At 29.6% G+C, this 25,459-nt stretch overlaps 1 protein-coding gene across 1 annotated transcript; it reads left to right on the plus strand.

Moving 5' to 3' along the window:
• Nucleotides 1-668: 668 nt before the first annotated feature.
• LOC106678550 (sodium-coupled neutral amino acid transporter 9 homolog) lies at nucleotides 669-24,679 on the plus strand (the record flags this gene model as incomplete). Its single annotated transcript, XM_014417125.2, is given in 9 exon segments — nucleotides 669-727; nucleotides 14,533-14,690; nucleotides 16,110-16,271; nucleotides 20,075-20,137; nucleotides 20,743-20,913; nucleotides 21,099-21,310; nucleotides 21,491-21,595; nucleotides 22,203-22,441; nucleotides 23,866-24,679. Coding segments are annotated over 9 exon segments (1,344 nt in total), but the record flags the coding sequence as incomplete, so codon positions are not given.
• Between the last annotated feature and the right edge of the window lie 780 nt (nucleotides 24,680-25,459).

Consider the following 25,459-nt stretch of genomic DNA (forward strand, 5'->3'; position numbering starts at 1 on the left):
AGCAGTTTGCAGTGGCAGAGTGAAGAAGCAACTTGATCCAATTATTGGCAGCACTGAACAATGAATAAATAACAAATATTTAAAAACAATTTTCTTTATTCTGGTTTTGGACTTTTTTCGAAAATTTAATTTAATATCATATCGTTTTACAGTTAACTCTTGACTAAGTTTGAGGCGTTACAAATTAGGCGTTGTAATCTTACTAGCTGTAATTTTGAGATATACTGTTTAAAGAAGATTTTCATATAATGTATGTCAAACTGCTTAGGAGGATTTTTGAAATTCGGTGGTTAAATTTTAGATAGCATTTTTTAACATTACATAGCAGTTAGCAGTGGCAGTGTGAAAAAGCCACTTGATCCACTCTTGCAATAACTTAACACCAAATACATATTTTATTGTCTCTTAAATCAGCTGTAACTTCTGAGTAGTTTAGAAATCATTAAAATTTTGTATACAGCCAACGTATGGCATGACATATAATGTTTCGACACTTTAAACTCAATTTTCACATAAATCTGTTTTACAAATATATTGATCTCAAATGTAACATTTATTCGACTATTGTGTAAATTATATTTACGGAAACAAATAGTATGTTGATGTATAGTTATTTAAATAATCCTGCATAATTTCTATATTCTAATGCACTTTGTGCAATGTTACAGCGGAACCAGGCGAGTCGGACTGAGCCGCCGTTGAGTAAACAGAACAGCATGGTAACTATGTAAGTAAGAGGCCATTACAAATAAATGTATTTTATAGGTACTATTAAATAGCTTAACAAACCCAGGGAACCTGTTATTACACAGCATTATTTACCATCAAGTAGAAGAAACTTTTTTTGCGAGTAAGAAATAATAGTAGTTGCAATATTAATCCAGGTATGAGCTATTTATCAGCAATGCAAGTGAATGTAAACAATCGAATTTCGTATTTCCTAACAAAAGCCCGGCTATAACACTGAATACGCACTAATTTTTCTGAAGGCTATTCTTGATGTCACTAAGGCTTGTGACAGCGTGTGGAACAAGGCTCACGTAGCCAATATCAGCAAGATTTCTTAGGACACAATTTTTGCTCCTCTTCTGCACATGGTATACGCATGCCGCTCAATGACAGGCAATAACTTTTCAATGGCCTCGCGTGCTGATAACACGCAATTTAGTCCAGTTAAGGCCCATTTCTTCTATTAATCCTTACATTGAACTAATTATTTCTATCGAGTGGAGACGAATGGTTGCTTAGTCTATAATATTAATAATATAATCTAATATGGATTGTTGTGGATCTTTTAATTCAAATTATGTTCACTAAAGTATGTATTTTCTCGTACAATAATATGCGCGATACTGTCCAAGGATGTATTTCGGGCAAATAAGTCAACAATTTGGAAAAATTCTATATTTACTTTTTGTTAAATATTCTTATTTTTAATACCTCTATCTTTGAATGATTCTGTGAAGAATAATTTTCTGATTATTAAAGGTATACCTAGTGTTTTTGTGAAGTATTATTCATCTTTGGTGATAGCCATGTTGAAATAGAGTTGGCCTCAGTATGTAAATGCCCGCGGAAATGAAATGAAAATGTCAGACTATGTACAAATTTTAAAATATCTGCAATTTATTTTTCGGGACTATGTTTGCTAGCCCATATCCCCCTGGGCCCTATTTCATAATGAAAGCTAATAGCATTAGTTCAAAATATAAGTATAGAAACAACGTGTTAATTACACTAATACTTATTTTTTTCATAATAGGGGGGACTGTTTGTGATATTACAGGAGTTAAAGAGTACTAAGTACAAGTTACTATTGTACAAGTCAATGTAATTGTATTAAGTTAAATCGACAAGACTAGTAGTATTAGTTCGTACTTTATTATGAAATAGGCCCCTGGTAGACCCATCTTGAACTAAACACACAAACAACGTTCATTCTTTGCAACATGTTTTAGAAGACGTTTGGTTATAGAAATTTTTAAGTTGCTAAATGATTTTGTTTTATAACTTTACCACTATTTTTTTCAGTTTTATGTATTATAAAATGATTTTCATGATTTCATTAATAATCAAAGTATAGAATTGCACTTAGAATTAGTGGATGTCTGATACAGGTAGTATTACGAGTAATTAAAGTAAAAAATGAATCTTGGCATGAAAATGCTTTTAGAAGAAACCTGTGTACTGATAGTTTAAATTCAATGTTATATAAAAATCAGGTTAATTGTATTCATAACTAATAAATATTATTGTTTTTACTTGAGTACCCTACAGAGACATTGAGGTTTGTTCTTAAAATCTTTATATAAAAATATATGGGATAAAACTAGGTGCAGTCAGTTCCGAACTTTTTTATTTTTATTTTGACATCTGATTATATGTTATAATTTGGCTGGTTTTATTTTATATTCATCTTCTTCTACTAGTGATTACTGATTTAAAAAATAATGTTTTTTTTTCTTGCGTGTCTGCTCCTAACTCAGATATATGTTCCTTATTGATGCCAAGTAATTTAAGGCCTGTCTGTTACTGTTACAAAACACATTTTCAGATTAAATTCTCTAAAAATATAAATTATGAAATTTAGATTTAGCTGTTTTGCTATGCACTATTTGAAGTTAGAATACTAAATTCAGTAACTTAAAGTCCCTAAATTTGGAAAGTTGGCTACTTAATTAAAAACATTGGTAAAACCCCAGCATTATATTGGACCTGTAACTCTATTGACTGGTAAAACTGAGATTCTTAATCATCTCGACTGCTTATTGTAAGCCATTACATTGAACACACCAGAAATTTTCTTGATCTCCCAAACATAGTGTATTGTGCGATTGAAAACGGATACTCTAAAACATTTTGAATATACTGACTACTTTTAATGTTTTTAAAGGAGGGTGACATTTTGCAGTATTAGAAACTCCAACATGTTAATTTTACAGATAAATACTTTGTACAAATAAATATGTATAAAAGAAAATAAATAATAGAATAAATAAATCCTTTCTTACTTTTTCGTAAAGCCGTCAGCAACCACCTCCTTCCCAAGGCTATTCTCGTCAGCTGTTTCCGGTTTATTAGTCTTTAAAAACCACTAGAGTGCATCGTACGATACCCTGTTTTCCAAAATTTTATAATTTTCGCCCAACAAAAATCCTCTAATGAACACTAAATTCATACAATTTTTTTTAATGCAATGATTTCAAGTACCTATATAATTGAAACAGTAAATTAACTTTCAATCATATTTTTTATTATCATTTTCCAATAACATAACATAGAAAATAGTGCTAAATTTCAAATTATAAATAATTAAATTTTATTAATTAAGGGTCCAACATACAAGGGTGAGTAGGTGCAAAACTAACATTCTCCACTTCAGAAAATTTTATAACACAATAAGTATACAATATCTCTTATTAACAAGGTAAATAAAACGACACAGCAACAATAAAACAAGGTTTTTAGAATTTTGTTTTTCTTTTAATTTAATTTATTCCCCAACAACAACAATAAAATAAGGTTTTATACTTTTATTTTAATTTAATTTAGTATATTAAGTTTGTTTTTTTTTAATCCAGGTTTATTGGTCTTATTTTATCAAAATTGGTTTTTCATATTTACTCTAAAATTTCCTGAAGTGTAGATTTTTTCTGTTAGACCCTTCGAATATTAGTTGCCATTAAAATTTTTGAATTACATCTATTTTTGCTGACCTTTACGTCATTTGATCATACAAGTGTGATAATGGGTGCAATAAAAACCTTTAGTGCAGCAATTGGATTATCTTTTATAGGTTTTTATTAGCTGGCATCAATATAAGCTCAATTTTCTTCATCCTACTCTTTCACACTCGATTTAATGATTATACAAAAATAATATATAAACAACTTCTAAGAAAACATTTTCTCTCTTATAATTTAGGTTCTATGACTGTCAGATTTTTAATATTATCTAGATGGGTTCAGTGAAACCATCTTCCTTATTAAAATGTTCTTTATTCCGGACTATTAATTTTTTACAACGCCCCTGAAACGTTGAAATTTTTTAATAAAGAACATTTTAAAAAGAAAAATAGTTTCGCACCCTTATTGGGCCTCAAGTTTTGTTTAGCTCGATGGGCTCGTTTTGATGTTAACGCCAAATTTGTGCTCTTCGAAAATTTTTTTTTTATTTATTTATTTATTGCTATTATAATACATTTAGTAAATTTAATTTTAAAAAAAAAATTAAATACCAACGAACAAACGACTGACATGGACTCCTCATACAAGACTGAAAAGACCGGAAACTGCTCGTCGATTCCGACTATTACAACATTTACTAGACAAACGGTCCAAACTGCCAATCCATTACAAAAGACTGATCTACATGACTATTATAAGGCCTATCTGAACATACGGAATTGAGCTATGGGACTCCACTAAACCATCTAATTCCTCTCGAATCCAATCCTTACAGTCCAAAATCCTTAATGTTCCTTTCTTTGTCACAAACCAAATCATCCATCAGGACCTCAATGTCCCCTATGTTGCCGATTTGGCCAGAACCAGATACCAATCCTTCCATAATAAACTTCCCAACCACCCAAACCAACTCGTTTCTAACCTGGCTTCTCCTTCACTACTTATTAATCCTCCAAGGCGTCTGAAAAGAAGATGGCCTCGAGATCCTCTCCTTTAGAAGTGTTTTTGGAGTTCTATCAATGAGTAGATTCTCCACATGTTTGTATCATGTCATAATATCACTTACAGCAAATTTACTTGATGTTTATATATGTATACAGTTGTAAATAACAATAAATAAATTATTAAAAAAAAATACCAACGAAGGCGAAAATTATAAACAAAAAATTTGTATTTTTCTGTTGCTATAATAATTCGTATTTTATGAGTCCTCAAGGTGAGGAACATAAATTTAGTTCCTGCGAATACAACCATTTAACAAAATATAAGGAAGCCGTAATGCAATCGGGAATGTTTGAGTGGTTTTGGCTTGTTATTGTTTAAAGGCGTAAAACCAATAAAAAAAATCAATGCCTACGGATTGGAATAATAAAGCTACACACACACACACCACATGCGTTCACTCCCGCACACATGTACATGATTCCAACATAAATAAATAATAAAAATAAAATAAATAAATAAAGTAATAAAAAAATGAATAAAATATTAAAATCGAAAATGAGATATTATTTATTAAGGAGGCGATGAGCTTATAAAAATTTTAACACCAATGTAACCTTAGCTTCCTCATCTGTGAGAGCTTCAGAAAAATTTGGGGTCAGTCCTACTATGCTTATTGTTGGTAAACAGTAACGGCATTCTTTAAAAATATGTTTAATTGTGCGAACGGAGTGATTAATTGGCACGTTGGAGATGGTAGTTTTCTGATCAGGTGAGTGTGCGTGAGGACAGAATGTCCTATTCTCAAGCGGGTTAGAACAACTTCCTTTCAGCGGCCGCAGCGGTAGGATGTCTACCATGATTTTATTTCTCTTTTTATTTCTTTTAATTTACTCGGAGAGCTTTCATCCCTCATGGTCTGCAATCGTTCCTATACTTTTATTATAAGAGGCCTATTTTAGGTGGTTTTGTTACTTTTTTGTCTTAGTACGATTTGGATATGTCGTCCTTTTTCTCTCTCTCCCTCTCTCTTTTATCTTATTATTCATGAAATTCTTTAATATTTTTTATTTATACATATTTTATTATTACTAACAAGAATATCTGATTAGTTTAAAAAAATAAAATAAAAGTACTGTAGAGTCAGATTTTTTAAAAGTTTCATGTCATTTAAACCTTATCACACTATTTCTATGTGAATAATACCTTGATGATATTTAATACCACTGTTCATTAACATGTTGAGTTTAATTAAAATCGTTTGAGACAGTTTCAAGAAAATCGAAAAAATGATTCACTTCACTGATTCACGTGACATTTCAGCCAAGTCAATTTTATCGAAAACTTTGCTATCACATTCCAGGCATTTCCCCGCCTTAAATATGTAATTTCAGTTTCTTATGAAACTGACGCAGAGTTTAGAGTTTCTTAGACTTTTCATATCTAAAGTAGACTGATAAAAAACACAGAGACTAATTTGCGAGACTTTGTTATTACGGGATTCCAAAAACTGTATTTCCATCGAAACTACGAAGCTCGAATCTGAAATACAATACTTTTTCATACTATAAATTCCATATATAATTACTATAAATCGAAAGCAAAAATTACTAAGATCTAAATAGATTATTCAGACTTATTGGTCATCAACCAAATAATCGAAGAATCAAATGAAAATCAGTCGCCTATCGATTTTGAGTTGAATATAGCTCGGATCACCGATGAAGTTAAACTAGGACATCCTAAGTACTGAAAGACGTAGCCAGCTCTTGTCTACTTGTTTTCTATTGGAAAAACTGTTTTCCAAAATTTTTACTACTATAAACAATAATCCATAGTATTACATCATTGATTAGAATACAGTTGTAAGTAATAGTTAACTATGTTATGTACAATAATCATTAACGTTACAAAAGATAAATTAGTAATACTAAAAATGGTAATTACAAAGTTAGATATTAATTGATCTATTTTATGTTTTTTTAAAATACTTGTTTGATAGTGGACAATTAAATTCTAAATTCGATGTAAGATGAAATAAAGATATTATAAATATAAAGGTACAATTACTTAAAATATAAAATTAATCCTCTTGATTAATAGAATAATCCTTTCACTTTTTTTTTTTTGTATGGCTTTTTATTTAAGATCATTAGATCTAAAGAACGTTATCAAAGAACGATCCACATTTTCATTAAGTGAAATCATAGAACATGAACTATGTTCATTCAGCATTCGAAACACCAGTGCTATTCATTTTTGCCACTCCCACTCCCTTAAAATTTAACATTTTATAATTTATTTTTCGAATTACAGGCTAGTAAAGTCAAACCATGGGGAAATCTTTAATGGCCAGCAATTTCAATCTTCGAGCTTCCAGTAGAATTCAAAAGCAGTTTCTGGATATGTCAATTGTATCTGAATGAAAGTAAAAACCTTCATAACCTTTGGTGTGTTTTGTAATTGAAGAATTAGCTGACAAAATAAGGTAGCTCCATTCTGAGAGAGTTTGGACTAACACTTACTATTTTTGGGGAAAAAAATAACTCACTTCATTCAGTTCTCATGTCATTCAAGAGACGGTATTGTTTATATCGTTAATCATTACGATTACATTCGAGTATTTTAGTGAAATAAAATATTTTAACATTATTATTATTGTATTTCGAATAAATTGTTTTCATAACATATTTATCATCTATTTCATGGCTAAAAAGATGTAGCCCTAGTAAAAGTCCCAAACTTATGTTACTTCGTTTACGTTACTATCCTAATGAACGACTGAAAAAAACGATCAAAAACTACTGTTTGACATATCATAAAATTATAAATTTGTAGATTTTTTTTAAATTTCTAAAACTTCAAAATGTCGCCACTACCTCAATTTAACCGCAATCTCTTCCATTATAAACAGTATACTCATGATTGTCATTCAATACAATACAATAGAAAATATAGTTTCTGAAATAAATAATATTTTACTTTAATAAGTCAGTATGTCAGAAAACAAAGAATCAAGACAATATACATTCCACTTAAGATGCCAATGAATGAATACCACAAGTAATCGAAGTTTTCATAATTATGAGAGATAGTTGACCGTGGATGATAAATGAGGAGAAGATGGTTGGGGGTGCGGTCAATGAAAAACACAAATAAGTATGATTAACTTATTTTAATGTGCCGACGTTTCGGCTAGAGTTTCTAAAAACAAAACAAGATAACAACCACAGTAAGTATAGAAAAATAAAAATATATAAAAATATAAAAAGAAAGTATAAACAGAATAATTTTACAAAATAGAATTAATAAAATGAAGTGATGAGAGAAGCGGGAAATAAAATGTATACATAGGTAATTGAAAAAGCGGGTACAATAACTTACTTAAGGAAATGAAATAAAAATAAAGTATAATGCAATTGCTTATATAATGCAAAGAAGTATGAACATATTAGTTATTATTAATTTAAAATTTAAATATGAAAAGAAAATGAAAATAGAGAGGAAGAACGTCGGCACATTAAAATAAGTTAATCATATTTATTTTTGTTTTTCATTAATCGAAGTTTTATTCGAAATCTAAATTATTTCTTTTACTCCTCCAAAGTTATTCAGCCATAAAATGCATCATAATTATTCTATGAATGGGGTATAGTTTATTGAATTTTTCACTGATTGACTGAATGGAATTTTTCAAAGAACTACTCCTAGTTATCTGGGAATGGCCAACGTATACTGCAAATTAATGACCTCAGTTTGCATAATAATATAATTCATTTTTTATTTCATTGATAGCTATATCTATTATTAAAAGGAGGACAGGAAAAGCAAAGCTCTTATATCCTACTAGCGCCATGCTTATGATCAATGATAAATTTAAATATGTGATATATGCTAGTGATAAGAATTATGATAAGAGAGACCTACCTCAGCGGGCGGCGGCTGGGAGGGCACTGGACTGGCCCCGTCGGCCATCTTGGGGGCAACGACCCCCACCCAATCGATGTGTCTGTGTGCCCCCCGCGATCTTTCTGTCTGGCCAAGGTTCTTCTAACTTTTTAAAGAGATATTTATTGTCATTAGTAAAATTTTGCCTATTTTTCTCATGATTAATAGGAACTTTTTTGTACATCAATCAACATTTTAAAAATATTTAAGTGTCACTGAACTAATTATTAGACGATAGACTCTTGCCATTGCCACTTGTAGATCTCCATCGCATAGTATTGTCTTTGTGAAATATTTGACTATATACTATAAAGTATTATAGTATATACCCAATAGATTTTCAGTATGAGAAGTCTTCAGTACACAGGCCATTAGTAGTTAGTGAATCCTAGACAAATTTTCACAAACTATTACTATCAATTAATTGATTGACATTGTATCACTTTTACATACCCGTATATGAAATGTATAATAAGATTAAGTATTGTGATCATAAAAAATTGCGTATCGAAGTTTTCAACTGTTAAATGTATTTGTAAGGCACACTGGGTGTCGTAAAAGTGTGTACAGCCTAAATCAAAAATTAAATGAAACACCAATTTTTGTATTTAAGCAAGATATATGACTGAAGGAGAAGTTTTTTTAAGTCTGTAGTGGTGCCGGTTCGTTCCAGCATTGGTTGGTTGACTTTTATTTCATAGCAAGACCACAGAATTAAAGTTTGTCTCTACCAATCTGGCTAGAACAGTTTGGTAAACTGTAGGATAACCCCGTTTCTCCACCCCCTCCGTATTTCAGAAATGACCGGATAGGAGTAAACAAAAACGAAATATCCCTTGGATAGGGTATAGGGTAGTTCTATGAGTATGCATACTCCTATCTCCCTATCTAATATGTTATAAAAGCCGTGAATCAACCCTGAAGTCGCACAGTGGAACGAAACCGTCATTTTGGGGGGAAAATCCATTAATGATGAATCAGATGAGATAAGTAACAAAGAACTTAATAACTGCGCTCACACTGAATCAAATTAAAGGTAGGCCACTTTTGTCTGACAAATCTTTCTTGATAGTTTGAGGGCTTAAAGAAAAAAAATCAAGTTCAAACAAACTTGGATTGTAGTGGAACAGATTTTAGTATTAATTTTTTTTTTAATTCAAAGATTAAAAATACATTTTAATGATTTTTAAAAATATTTATAATGCAAGGCGACTTGTATACCTACTGTTTTTTGGTTCTTACGTAATATATTTCCTTTGAAGATATTGATATTGGGAAATATAGATATATGCTCATACATAGATCCAGTGGTAGGAATTGTATACTAATCAATATATGTTATCACAACTGTTATAACAAATTTATGGCTGAAAAAATACTACTAAAAATTTGCAGACCATTAAAATATAATTAGTGGTATAATTACTATAATAAGATTTTAATAATATATATTTCATTTTTAAAAAAAGAAGTAGTTTTACAAAGAAAGTAAAACATCTTTTACTAAACAATCAAATGAATGCAATATCTTTGGAAAACAATCGAAACATAAATAAATACACATTAATTTTATTGCATTTAGAATCATTGTTGGTACTGTTATCTATTGACATTTTAATTTCAGAGTTCTGCTGCAAAGAGATTTTTATAGATTTACGAATTATATAATAAAAATAGCGGTTTTCTCATCAATAAATATTCTTTAATTTAATGTTATTTATTTTAGTTATCGCTAAATCACAATACACGTAATAAAAACGGCTCCAAAGTATTACACGATGGTTTATTATCCAAGTTAATTATTTTATTATATTCATTAATAATAAGAAATTTTCCTTATTAGACTATGAAATATCTTCTCGTCTTCCACTTTGTGTTTTGTAATTCAGTATTAGATAGTTCTTCAGAGCGATCCAAAAACACTATCACAAAAAGGCCCAGTATTATTTCTAAGACGAAACATTTATAGGCTAATATGTTATTTAAAAAAAAAAAAAAGTGACCCCTGGTTGGGAATTAAAAAATATGTTCGGTTCCAGAATTTTGATAAAATTTTAAAGGTCGTCGTTAGGTCTAACATCTTTCAATTATGATATACTATTGGATACCTCATTACCTCATATATTATGGGATACCTCATTTAGGTAGTTCAAAGAATATGTTAAGACTTCTTGCAAGAAAGTTTAATCCATCGCGAATAGGAATGCGCAGATTGGCCCTTTCAATGTTACATTAATATCTTCATCCAGCACAACGAGTTCTTTCCTCATTTTTTGTTGTCATTCTTTATAAATTTTAGTTCTAGTCTATTGATTTTAGGTTAAAAATTGATTTTATGAGTGTATATAAAATTATAAATTTACGGACATTAAAAATGACCTCCGGCCTGGAGATAGTAAGGTCAGAAATAGAATTACGTTTCAGGAAATCATACCATAATAGTTATTGTATTTTCCTTCCCGGTAAGCTATTCAAATAAAATCTCTTTGGAGCATGTTACCATTCGTAACAATATATTCATTCAGGGATGACGCATAGTAAGGTGTAAACAAAAGCAATAACAGGAACCTTTTAATAAGCAAACATTTTACTTCTTGTAAAAAAGCTAATTAAAAAAGTAAATTTTGATATCCCTTCATTATAAATGGATTTATTGGAAAAAATTAGTCTCAGTTTAAAATTTATGTTATATATATACCCCCGTATATTCTTGAAAAATTCTTTTAAATATGGATAATTGTTCAATGAAATTCTTTAATTTTTTATAATTTATATATTTAGGTTACTTGTGATACTTTAGGAATTATTGACCTCTGTGAAGTTGGCCCCCATCCTTGAAATATATCAATTTTTTTTTTTAATTCTAGTAGTACCATAAGAGTTCTAGAGTTCTCGATTATTTATAGAAATAGTTCTGATCTTTAAAACATCAATAATACCGGTCAAATGCAAGCGCGTAAAATACGTATTTTGTGCAACTTTAACACCGTATATCTATTTTCCTGGCAACATTAGGGATTAATTTAATAAGAATAATTGTTAGAACTCTTGGGGGAGAGGGGGGTCAACAGAAGTCTCAACAGAACTCCCAAAAAACGATAAAACATTATTCCAAAAATTTTTTATCGCGAATTTTTCACCTGAGAAATAGTAAAAATTAAAACTTCTTAGAGTTCTAGTACTTCCTATATAAGATTCAAAGTTCCTAATAAAAAAAAAAGAATTATTTGTTGTTTAATACAAAAAAAAATACCAATTAAACATTACGCAAGATTTTTGTGCAACTTCACAGCCGCTTATCTTTTTTGCAGTCAACAATAGGGATTTATTTAATAAGGATAAATTTTAGAACTCGCGGGGGAGCCATCAGAACTCTCAACAGAACTTTCAAAAAAATTTACAAAAATTTTTGATCGCACATTTTTAACTTAAGAAGTCGTGGAAATTAAAACTTCTTAGAGTTCTAGTAGCTCCTATATAAGATTTAAAGTTTCTAATAAAAAAAAAGAAACATTTAAATTATTTAATTTTTAAAAAATACCAATTAAAAATTACGCACGACATTTGTGCAACATTTGACACCGTCCAACTTCTTTTCTAGCAACAATACGATATTTTTAGAACTCGCCTCAAAAATATTTTTTAGTCAAAAACATCTGTGGAAATCAGACATAATCGGTCTTTTAAACAACTTAAATGTTTCTTTTTTTTTATGAGGAACTTTGAATCTTATATAGGAACTACTAGAACTCCAAAAATTTTTAATTTTTACGATTTCTCAGGTGAAAAATTCGCGATAAAAAATTTTTGGAATAATGTTTTATCGTTTTTTGGGAGTTCTGTTGAGACTTCTGTTGACCCTTCCCCCCCCCCCCCAAGAGTTCTAAAAATTATTCTTATTAAATTAATCCCTAATGTTGCCAGGAAAATAGATATACGGTGTTAAAGTTGCACAAAATTTTACGCGCGTGCAGTTGACCGGTATTATTGATGTTTTAAACATCAAAACTATTTCTATAAACAAAACTATTTCTATAAATAATCGAGAACTCTAGAACTGTTATGGATACTACTAGACCTCAAAAAAAAAATTGAAATAGTTCGAGGATGGGGGCTAACTTCACAGAGGTGAATTATTGGCTATAACAATAAAAATACTCGGCGGCAATTTTGAAAAAAAATAATACATTAGATCTATGCACCTCTTTAACTGCTAAAATTGTTTCCATCTTCTTTTTCATATGAGTACACTCCAGGCGCCCTCCCTCAGGCTCTTCGGGTTTCCTGGAATCCTGCTTTCCCTTCCAAAACAAACCTGGTTTGCATTTACCCAGACTGAGTGTATATATTAGCTTAGCCGTGTGATGTTTGTTTTAGTTAAGTTTAATTATGTTTTACTTTATTTTTATTTTATCGAATTTGTTTACATTATATATATATATATATAACTTCACTTAACTCTTTAAATAAATAAAAAAGTTGTGATAACAAAGTATAATAGTGTTAAATTGATTTTTAATTAAAAGTTTTAGTATTATTGTGAAGAGTGACAAGATAGGGTAATTTTTACTTAAAGTGATGACCTGGCATTAAGAATGGCCGAATTGGCCGAAACGTCGGACTTTTAGAGAAATAAAGAATGTTTTGAGACTTAACTTGGATACAATTTATTTTATTTAAACAATAATAACCAATCTCGAGAAAGTAAAAGATTATATATCAATTAACTCTTTTATCACCATTATTATTAATAAGTGAAGAGTTTATATTACACAAAATAATAACTGAGGCAAGAAAAAAAAAATTAAATATAGACACATAGAAAATATTTAATATTTAACTTTTAAATGCTAGGATATCAGAAACTAATAGCTGTCTCTACAAATATATACAATACCTTAGCGTGGACAATATAAGTCGAAATCGCTAATTGGTTCCTCGAACATTAAATGTCCAATTTATATCAAAACCCTGGTTAATATTTGTTTGAATTTATGATTGGCACCCTCGTATTATCATAATTTAATTAAATCAACTTTATATGAGGCTCTCACGACATTATATCAACATAAAGCCCAACTTACACGATTAACATTGTTGTCACAATTATTGAACGTGGTATATGTAGAGGTGTTATAACATGTTAGTTATGATTGCTACAATATACCCCTCAAACATTCAATAAAATGACGAAATTCAATATTGACTCAATCATATTGACCGTGCAGGAGAAAAGAAAGAGTGATAAATCAAACGAGTAAGCTTTTGAGAGATTAGTTGTGTTAGATTACCAGACTGTAAAATCTGCTCGCCTTTCACTTGGAAAACTCTATATTTCAAGACGATTAAGAAATATAATTAAGTATTGTATCAATATTTTGATTTTCAATTGTTTGAAAACACTCACGGGATGTTATTGAGTAACTTGCGACATCGAACTTCAAAATTAGTTGTGAAGTTCAATCAAAAAACAGACGGACAGATTTAGCAGACTTAATTTCAGTATTTTGAGGATAAATTGTAGCAAAAGAATCACGAGATTTCAGTTTATTGTTTGAGTCCTCTGACTTTAAAATCGATACAGCCGATTGCTCCAAAGTTGTAGCAAACCTAATGATGAGCTGGTGATGTGATATCCCTAACAATACTCCGTAGTCGGGTAGTAGTAGATTCACTGATTTATAAAATTGGCTTATAACTGCAGTTGTGTAGAAATATTACTATTCGGGGAATTTTCTGAAAAACTGCTTAAAAATACCTGTAACTTTTGGTGAAAATCTTGGAAAAAGCCGAGAATTTTAATTACCGAGTTCAGTGATCACTATTAATAAAATCACAAAATAATAAAAACTAGTTAGTTTATACAAAATCTTTGAAAAGTATAACTTTGAAGCTATAGGATTAGTGATAATCTAATATTCATCATTTGTTAACAAAATGTTCATTATATGTGCAGATTTGCTGTATGGAACACCATGATGGGAACATCCTTGCTAGCGATGCCCTGGGGTATGGAGAGATCAGGTCTTTTGGCAGGACCATTTTTAATGATTGTACAAGGTGGAGTCTGCCTTTTTACTGCGTATCTCAACCTTAGAACAGCATCTCATCTTGGTAATATTTTCATATTTTTTATTGAGAAAAAAGCTGCTCATATTATATATACATTCGTATTGTCTCCAAGGCTTAGTTTTTTAAATGTATACCATATGCTACTCCTTGACGAAATTGTGCATCGTGATTGATTATTATAATGAACTTAATTATTTAGTTGAACCGAAGTTTGAAGGTCAATTATAAGCAATATAGTTAAATTCTCGTTGCGTCATTTATTATTGATGATATAAATAAAACTATATGACAACAACGATTATATATTTTTTTTTCTATCGTGGTGCAACAACACTTGAAGAATAGTGTACTCCTGAAGTTAAATCCCATTGCCGTTTCTGTTGGCTGCTGTCTTCCAGTCCAGAACGCCAAAGATGGATCTAGCATCCATGGACACACCATCCATGTTTCACAACCGGAGTCTTCCTACCCTACTCGTGGCGTATTTTTTTCCATTTATTTTTATCTGGTGTTTGGATTCATCTTTCTAATACGGCCAGCGTACCGTGGATAACTCTCATAAAATCATGGTTCTCGTTCAGTTCTAGTAACTCTATATTGGTTTATATCCTTTTTACGCCATTTCTATATAAAGGACCAAATAGTATTCTTAAAATACACCGTTCAAATCGAAGATTGACGTTATGTTCATTCCTTGTACAGCAACACCCCAAACCATGGGATAACACGGGTCTGATCTGTGTTGATCGCTATTTTAAATGCGCATAAAGAACACAATAGCAGTAGTTAGCAGCCAAATCTTTCCTCTTCATGTAATTGAATCACTCCATTGATACCATATTTATAATTAACCTAGGAGTCCAGTTCCTAGGCAACTACACCGATCCTCTTATAGTTATTATTGGCAATCCCTACGTAGAGGTATCCAAGAGCTTCTTGGAGTCTTGCAAGCATCTATTTGGTTTTTTCCTCATTCGCCACAAGCCCAAAATATGATCCAGCTTTTTGAAAAGTAATGGATCATTTGCACAAGTTGATTGAAGATTTATTGAACAGTTCCGGTCCATTCTGCATTTTTGATTTTTTTTACTGCATAATACAGAGCCGAATTAAATTGTATGCGAGCAAAAAAATCAGGTTGTCTGAGCTCTTTGTTGTTTTATGTGTGAAAGCTTTCAGAAATTCCTCTTCTTTCATCATAACCATTATTTGGCGTATCCGCCTGATACCCATAGATTTTGCTAGTATTCCCTTACGAGAAATTTTCATATTATTATACTCAAATAAGTACATTGCATGACATAATTTTTTATGCTTTTTACACACCAATACATCTGCCTCTTCGCTTATTATTTATTATTCTTTACCAACAACACAAACGTTTTTGTTTGTATTCAATAGTATTTATTTAGAATAAAGTTCAATTAAATATAAATTAATGAAAACCATTTATTTCCGTAGGTTCTCCCACATGGGAAATTTCAGAGCTGACAAGAGCACTTCTAGGGCCTATAGCTGAAATCATTGCCAAGATCTTTTCCTTCGTTGTGCTTCTTGGAGCCAATATTGTTTATTGGGTCCTAATGAGTAATTTCCTATACTTCACCATCAATTTCATCGCAGGTAACATTTGCTATATTTACAAAGGTTAGGAATGTTGAAATATTGTTGTTAGTAGTCTTTAAGTGACATTGACAAATACCAAACTGATTGATGGGCAAGGCACTGGACTAATAACTCCTGGGCCCGTGTTTGACTCCAGCTGAGTCATATAGAAAATGAAAAATGAACAAGTTCGGTGCATACAACTGAGAATTAAAATATAAACTGTTATATAAGTAAGTATTGGTGTAAAAAACTTACACCATCGTATTGTTACAGAGGCATACTTACAACCCTCTGCTTCTGAAACCCGCATTAACAAAAAAGACAAAGAAGGATGGAAAATAAATTAATAATAAAAGTATTGATTATAACATCCTTGATAGGTTGTATGCATGGCACAAGTTCATTAACTTAATTTAACAGTGCACATGTCTTTTATGCCCTAACTATGAATGGGTATCCTGCGTATGATTAGGTGTATATAGAAACGAGATTTATATATAATTATAGCACCTGGATAAAAATGAAAATTTTAAATTGTGGCCTTTATACGCATTTATACGAGGACGGATCATAATGTTAAGTTCCTAATCCACTAGAGCCACAGGAAGGTTTTAGCTTGAAAAAAAATTGTTTTTCCACGAAAAGATATGTTTTACCAAAAAAATGTTTTACCACGAAAAGATATTGCAAATTAGGGGGATAAAACAGAAAAGGCAGGAAATTAAATATATATATGTATATTCCAGTCGTACAAGGGCTCTAAAGTTTGCATTTTTTTAATTTATACTCAGATAATTGTTTATATTATTTAACATGTCACAATATATATGCAATATCTCTAGTTAATATTAGAAAAAAAAAAATGGTTTACATAAATCATGTTCCAGCAATAATTGTCAAATTAAACAAAACACGAGAAAATCCTATAATTCTGATATTAAAAGTTTTTATCTGAAAAGTTTTTATGACATTCAGGTACATTGCCTTCCCGTAAATAATCAAATGTGGACCAGAAAAGAATCTCGTTGGAATATTGGAGAAACTTTGAACATGTATTAAAGTTTGTAATTGTACTCACTAACTGGAGGATTTTGTTTTGTTCTTTTGGCTGACAACCGAATTTACTTAGACGATATTCGCAATCAGCATCCACAAGACAAAAATAAATAAATATTCAGAACTTCTCCAAACTATTCCAATGAGATCACTCTATAGTCCTCATTTGACTGGACCGCGTTGGAGTAAGAGCGGATGCTCCTATGCGATACACAAAACGAAAAAAAATATGTAATAAAAATGCAGAGAATTTACTATTGTTTAATTTAGTATAGGTTAATGATTAAGAAAAAAATCTATGGTCTTCAGGTCATGGAAGAAAAACTGAAACAATTTCTTTTTCATAACTTTTTTTTTAGATTTTTTTATATTCTCCAACAAATCGAAATGGTAATCCTCAGGTTCGTGTTCTGTCTCTTCAGAAAAATGGAAGTGGAATAAAAGAAAACTTCGTTGATGAAACAAGGTCTGGACTTTTTCCGGTTTCTTGTTAAACTTGACAATTATTGCTGAAATATAAAAACTTGACAGATGTAAATCATGGTTTTTCTAATTCTTGACACTTAATTCTTAAGCTCTACAGTCCAAGATGGACTTTGGCCTTCCAGACAATTCGATCCTACTCCTCTTTATTCAGAGTCTTTCTCTCCAGGCAGCTACTCCAATCCTCTTCTGAGGTCCTCTTCACGCCCTTTTTCCAGATTTTCTTAGGGCATCCTCTCTTTCTTTGCAGGGAACTAAACTTAAACTTTGCAGGGAAAGTTTCTGTTGTGACCTTATTTGCCATTGTTTAGTTGGGTATTCTAATTCTTATTAGGTTTATAATAATATAAACAATTATCTAAACAAGAAATGAAATCTTTTCATGTGCTATTCCGTGTCCATGTGCTACCGAAAGATATGAATTTGATTTATGTTCCCCTTTTTTTTATATCCCAGATTCGCAACTTTGCAAGAAAAAGTATTTTGTCGGCAGCGCCTTGTTTGCAGTAATTTCATAACTCTCAATCACACCTTGCTTGGCTTTGCATGGTGTACCACGTAGTGTTCGTTGAGCACTTGTCGGTGATGGAGGTTCCAGTTGTTGCTACCGCCAAGTGCTAAAGTAGAGCAGTAGTTCTCTTCCCAAAAGGTGTTCCTCCTATTTGACAATTTTGACTGAAATTTATGATGAAAATTATATGAAATTAGTCCAGAAACTACTTCTTTGCATTGACTTCTTCTCCAATTTTACCTGGACATGAGTTGAGCTCCGAGCCTAATGCTATTATTAGCTATAAACTATTGGTGAGAGGAGCGTGTTTTTTAACAATGTTTTCAACTATCATTGTAATTCTTTTTTTATTCGAACGCCTCCTTCATTCTATTATTCAATTGTCTTTTCATCTGAAGGTCTAGAATTCAGTGAAAACATTGTTCGATAATTGTTTTTATGTATACTCTCATGCTACTCGCTCATTATTTTTTTAGGAAGTGTATAAGAACATATTAAATTACATTTAGATTAAATGAGAAAAAAAAATGTTTATTTTCTCAAACGAATAAAGCGTTTATTTATTGTCAAAATTCTCAAAATATTTATATAAATGCCAAAATATTTATGTAAATAAAGAACAGTCCTGCTTATTAGTAATTTTATTATTTTTTCCAATGAAATTTAAAACAACAAATTGTACTTTTGAACATCAATCAACAAATTATATTGGTATGACTTGCCAACCTAAATTCCCTAAAACCACTTGTATGTAGGCCTTTATCAGTCAATTTGGTACTGCTCTTTGTGTCTAATAATGTTAGATTTATTTAATTTATATTTTCACTTTATTATATTTATAAATATGTTACAATGTTTAAGTTGATTGCATACAATTGACTTTATATTGAAGGGTATTTTATTAATTTAAATTTAAATTACTTCAATTTTTTTTTCATCTACCAATCTTCTTTCTCTATTTAGATAAAATGTTTGAATTAAGCTAAAATTTTGCTCTTGTCTGTCTTTATCTACTGCTTTATCTGCCACTTGTAATACTCACTTAATTATTATCATTACATTATTAAATTGCTTAGCTTTCGTAGATGTTCATGAATTAATGGTGATTGTTAGTTTGTTTTCTAATACATCCTTTGTTGTGTTTAAATACCTTTTTTTTCAGTTAGTACACTTTTTTTAATTTACCCAAAATAAGTAAAATACTTAGAAAAAATATACCAGCACTTTATCTTACTTAATGATTATATTTTTCTGTTATCATCCTCTTTGAAACTTATATTTCCTTTTCAGATTGAGGTTTTATTCATCAATTGCTGTCTAGTCATAAAATATATAATCCTTGTTTTTATCACACCCAGGCTTTGTCTCAAAGCTAAGGAAAAATAACTTTATTCCATTTATTGGAATTTGTTTCTTAATGTTATGGGAATTTTTGATATTTATTTTTATTGTCCTATTATTCTGTCTTGAGTTGCTGCTTCTGAAGTCTTTTTTTCCATTTTCCTTTTTTGTGATATTTTTTTATCATTGTTGTGTGTGTTTTTTCTTATAACTTAGTTGTTAATTGTTTTATAGTTTAGTTACTAAATAATTTTTTCATAATTTTGAAAACGAAAAACATTTAGCTTTATTTAAATTTTAATAGATTTGCTTATTATTTAATAGTTATTCATAATATATATTCAATCAATACCATTGTAATTTTTAACATCTTTATACTTATTAAATATAATAAAGCTGATTAAATGTGTTTATTTTTTTTAATTAGGGGTAAAGGAAGAATTTATTGCTCTATCAGACGATGTTGGCACGAATTCCAGCTTAGTAGGTGGTAAGCAAGATTATTCAGTTTCTTATTGATAGCTAATTATATACCCACACACTCACACATATGTATACATACATACCACTATATCTAAAAATGAAAATTATCCTAGAGGAAACCACACTAATCTATCCAGAGTGAGAGGATTAAGTTTTTACTCTGGGGGATTGCCACAAAATAAAAGACAAATCACACAGGCCAAAATTGAACCAGCAACATTGCAATTATGAGGCAATTAAAGTGATGCCTCAACTCCCTCAGTTACAATCTTCTCAAATCCATTGAGGACCTATGCAGCCTCAGAGTGAGAATGACAAGGTTAATTTCTCAACTCTACTACTAAACAAATAATTACTAACCCAGGTGGGAATCAAACCTACAACCTTCTGAACCAAACACTCTATGACACTCACTCCAACATTTTCAACTATCGGTTCATATAAAAAACTTAGCACTTAATTAATGTCTACATCATCATTTTCTGCATATCATTTATGTTTAATTCTTGTGCATATTACTAAAAATATTATCCTCTAATTAGATTTTACTGTTTTTAATCTTTGAATTTATTCTCTAGATTATTAACAATAAAATCATCTTTTTTGTTTCAGCTTTGTGTCCATTACCAAAAGAACAAATACTCGATGATCCATTGAAAGAAATTTCCCTCTACAAAAGGTTATGGGATCTGCAACATACTGTTCCGATATTTCTAGCTCTAATTATTGGACCATTACTCAACTTCAAATCACCAACATTCTTTACTAAGTTCAATTCCTTAGGTACTTTCAAATTATTTCTGAACTAATAATTTGATTGATATTTTTAGTAAATATTTTAGACAACATTATTAAGTATGAAAACTTGAAAGCTGTGTAACATAACAATAGTCTAGAGTTTCACATCTTATGGATTAATTTGTGTAATTCCTCTATGTTTTTTAATATTATACTCATGATCTTTACAGGTACATTGTCTGTCATGTATATCATTTTGTTTGTCATCATCAAGTCTTCTTTCTGGGGCATCAATATCGACATACACGATGTGACCAGTATACATTACACTCCTCTTATCAAAGGAAGCTTCCCAGCAATGTCAGGCATGCTGGCACTCTCTTACTTTATTCACAATATTATCATCACAATAATGAGAAGTAATGCAAACCAAAAAAACAATGTAAGATTTGGGACTAAATTAAAAATGTCAATATTTTTAGATTAATTTGTTGAAAATTTATATTTATATTGGTTTTATTTTTTCTCTTATTTATGTAATGTAATAAATGAAAAAATATATTTTCTCATTAATCAAATTATTAATTTTAACTTTCAATAAAATTATTTTATCATTTGGCAGGGTAGAGATTTGACTGTAGCCTACATTTTAGTGATGCTTACATACCTAACTATTGGAGTGGTGTTTTACTTAGGGTTCCCACTGGCGAAGTTATGTATTCAAGATGTAAGTTAGTTTTTCATAGGATGTTGATACTAAAATTATTATTATTGCAAATGGAAAATTTTGTTATATATTCAGTTAGCTCAGCTTCATAGGGTCAGTTTAGCTCAAATCATTATCCCTGAGTTCTTAATAAATCTTATCTTTAAAAAAATACCCTTATTGCACAACAATGTAACTAACTATACAGTTTTTACTTTTATGATTAATTTAAGCTTCTATCTGCTAAAAATTATATGTTTTAAACATTAGTCCATCTATGCTAATACTTTGCCCCTATAAACCAGGTAATATTTTGCCCCATTTTCAAGCAGTAAAATTTTATTTGTGCTTTAAAATAAATGAGGTTATTCTGATTAATTATAAAGATCATCAGCATTTTTTAAATTATTAATTCCAATATTATAGTTAATTATGAATAGTATGAGGAACATTATAAATCGATAATGTTTAATTCAATTAATTTAATTCTGTTGAACTTATATGTACTCTATAAACTCAAAAATGATTTTGATGTTGTTGCAGTTATAATAATGGACAATAAATAGTTTAAATCATTTGTGTCAAGCAATCTAAAAATATAAATATTATTTCATACCTTTAATTACAGAATTTACTCAATAACTTTGATACATGGGATACAATGACTGTAGTAGCGAGAGCATTTCTACTATTCCAGTTGATGACTGTATTTCCTCTGATCTCGTACATGTTAAGAGTCCAGACTATGGTAGCATTGGTGGGGAACCCCTATCCAAGCAGGGTTCACATACTCCTCTTTAACGCCTTTGTCGTTATAGTCTGTGTATTGTTTGCAGTATTCCTCCCCAAAATTGGAACCATAATAAGGTAATATTACAATAAAATAACATTTATAATATTATATATAAATTTGCTCGTTACAATAGTTTGCCCTTCAAGGACTTGATATTTGTGATTATTAGAGATAGCATGGGTTGGAGTAGTTCAAGTTCTTAACATGAACAGCTAATATATGTTTATTGCAATTCTGAAAAATGAATCTTGGCAATCTCAAATTTGTTAAAAGAAAGCACTAATCTTAAAAATTAGATAGTCGCTATTTTTGTGTAAAAGCATGAGGCATTCAGATAGAAGGTTTCTGAAACATCAAATTCACTGCAATCACACTGAACACATCTCAAGAAATTAACTTCCAACATTAGGTTTTTCATTTAATGGATTTATTTCAACCAAGCATAATGGTTCACTAAGTTAATAAAATATAATAATTTATATCTAAGATATAAAGCCTATTACATGAACAAATAAGTACAACTTATATACATATAATACATTGATATAAGCAAAAATACATTTACAAATTTATAAACAGGACATAAATTGCAATTTCAAGAGTATGGATGAAATATAATAAATAACATGTAATATTATTTTATACAATGAAATTTATTTTTAAAAAAGTTAAATAAATAGTTAGTATCTAAATAAAAAATAAAAACAATAACAAAAAGTAAAACAGTTTTAGTTTCTTGTTAAATATATCATTTAATATAGTATATTGCAACAAACAGTAAAAAGTAACATTTATTAAAAGTTATTTGGATTATTTCAGATTTAGCATGATTCATTTTTTAGTTGAGATAAACTGGGTTTGATGAAGAGGTAGATAAATGTCAAAACATATTGATTGATTTATGTATTTCAATATAATTTCATAGTACAAATTCATGACAGTTGTTGTAAGGATGAAGAAAGAGGCTTGAAGAAGAATCTTGATTAACAGTTACAAAATCAAAATTATTGATTTTTCTTAACTTAATAATTATTCTCTTTCATTTTATTATTTTGAGCTGTTGTTTCAACCGTTTTTTTTAAATTTTATTTTTCCTATTGTAATCTAGTTAATGAACTGAATTTTTTTTTAAAGGAAGTCTAATTTAAGTTCTGTTCTTTTAAGCAATAAAATTTATAAAATAAAAAACTATATCACTCCCATACAAGTGGTAATTCCATTAACGGATTGGTTGTCATTTATGATTTGAATAATAATAGTTTTTTTTAATAATTAGCCACACTATAATTGGTATAAAAGCGATAATTACTGATTATAAATAATAATAAGAGAAATCTGTAGGATAAGGTATTTTCTTACACTAATTGGTTAAGTAAAAATATGCATCTTCTAATCAAATAATATGAATTTTAGTGAATGAAAAATAGAGCTTAGGATCTGTTTGAAATTTGATGAGAGAACCCTTAATATTAATGAATATTCCACCAAAATATTTCAGGTTTACTGGCGCTCTGAGTGGCATGGTCCACGTCTTCGCCATTCCTTGTCTCCTCAGGCTTGCTATTCTCAAGAAAAGCGGCAAGCTATCTACCCCTTCCTATGCAATGTACATTCTTATCATAATATATGGAGCTGCTAATCTCTTAGGACAGTTCTTTGTCAAGGATCGCTAAATATATTTTATTCTATAACTGTCAAGCTATACTTGAATTGTATATATTGTTTATAGAAATTACTATTTATTACTATTTATAGTAAGTAGTAAATATTGTTAAGATTCTTAAAAAATATTATTAATTATAATTTTAAATATAAAAAAAATTGTTCACAATTTTGATGTTTCATATTAAAAGGGATATAATAGAATGTAACCTAGAATAGTTACAACACAGGATTATTATTTAAAGATGTTAAATTAGTTAATATTTTATTTTATAAACAATCACTACTATAGTTTTAAAACATTTTGGCATGTAATGTTTCCTTTTAGTGTTAAACACAACTGTATTATTTTTTTGTATTAGTTTAAATTTATTATTTTAAGTCAATGATAGTATGATAGCTAATATATCAATACACAATTCATGTATATAATATATACATATATTGACAATAAATTATAGTGTATATAATAAATTATAAAGTAATATCAGTTGATCTGAGATACTTCTTTATGATAAAAGAATTTTCCTGTTTTTATGATGGATAAGTAATGACCCAGGTAGTGACAACTGTTATCATTAATAATTTATAAATAATCAATGAAAAACTATTACAAAACAATGGTTATGATCTTTATTATCAGATAAGTTTTGCACTATCAAAAATTATTCTATGGTGATTTAAAAATGTTAAGTTCAGCAGGACAGATTTTGCCCCTATTATTTATAGCCATAAAGTTTTAAGTATGTACCTGTTAAGTCATAGATTAATAACTAAATCTCTGTGATTTTACTGTTCTGCGTTCCACAAGTCTTAGGATTACATTTTCTTGAGTATAAAATATTCTGTCAATTTTATTTTTATTTTTTTAACCTAGATATAGGTAATTTAATATGAAATGTTTGTATTAAGTAATGTTTTTGTACATTATCTAATTTATCAATTTAGGTTTTTATTTTAGTATAAATCAAAGTATTTTTTTTTTAATAAAATTTTATTAGAGAGATCAAATTCAGTGTTTTTTTTAAACCTAATTTTAGGTAACAGTTCCCAAATATTACTCCAATGTTTTTTGTGCTCAGTTTTTTTTTACCTAATTTTAGGTAACAGTTACCCAAGCATGATTCCAATGTTGTTTGTACTCGCTTGAGGGGCTCTTACATGATTATTATTGAGTCAATATTGGATTTCATCAATTTATTCACCAACTGAGAGGTAGATTGTAGTAGTAATACTGAGAGCAATAAAATTAACAGAAATTATATTATTTGGTTTTAATTGAAGCTTTTTCAATATTATGAAGGAGAGCCTACATTATTGTTTGACTATAGGGTATATTGATGAATTTCAGATTAGTAGTATATTTTTAAACATAAAGGTGCTATGTACTGTCTTAAGATTTAATTGGGATACCAGGATGATCGTTGAAG

This window comes from Halyomorpha halys, unplaced genomic scaffold (genome assembly GCF_000696795.3).
Source record: "Halyomorpha halys isolate HHAL.00 unplaced genomic scaffold, Hhal_1.1 Scaffold146.1, whole genome shotgun sequence".
NCBI lineage: Eukaryota > Metazoa > Arthropoda > Insecta > Hemiptera > Pentatomidae > Halyomorpha > Halyomorpha halys.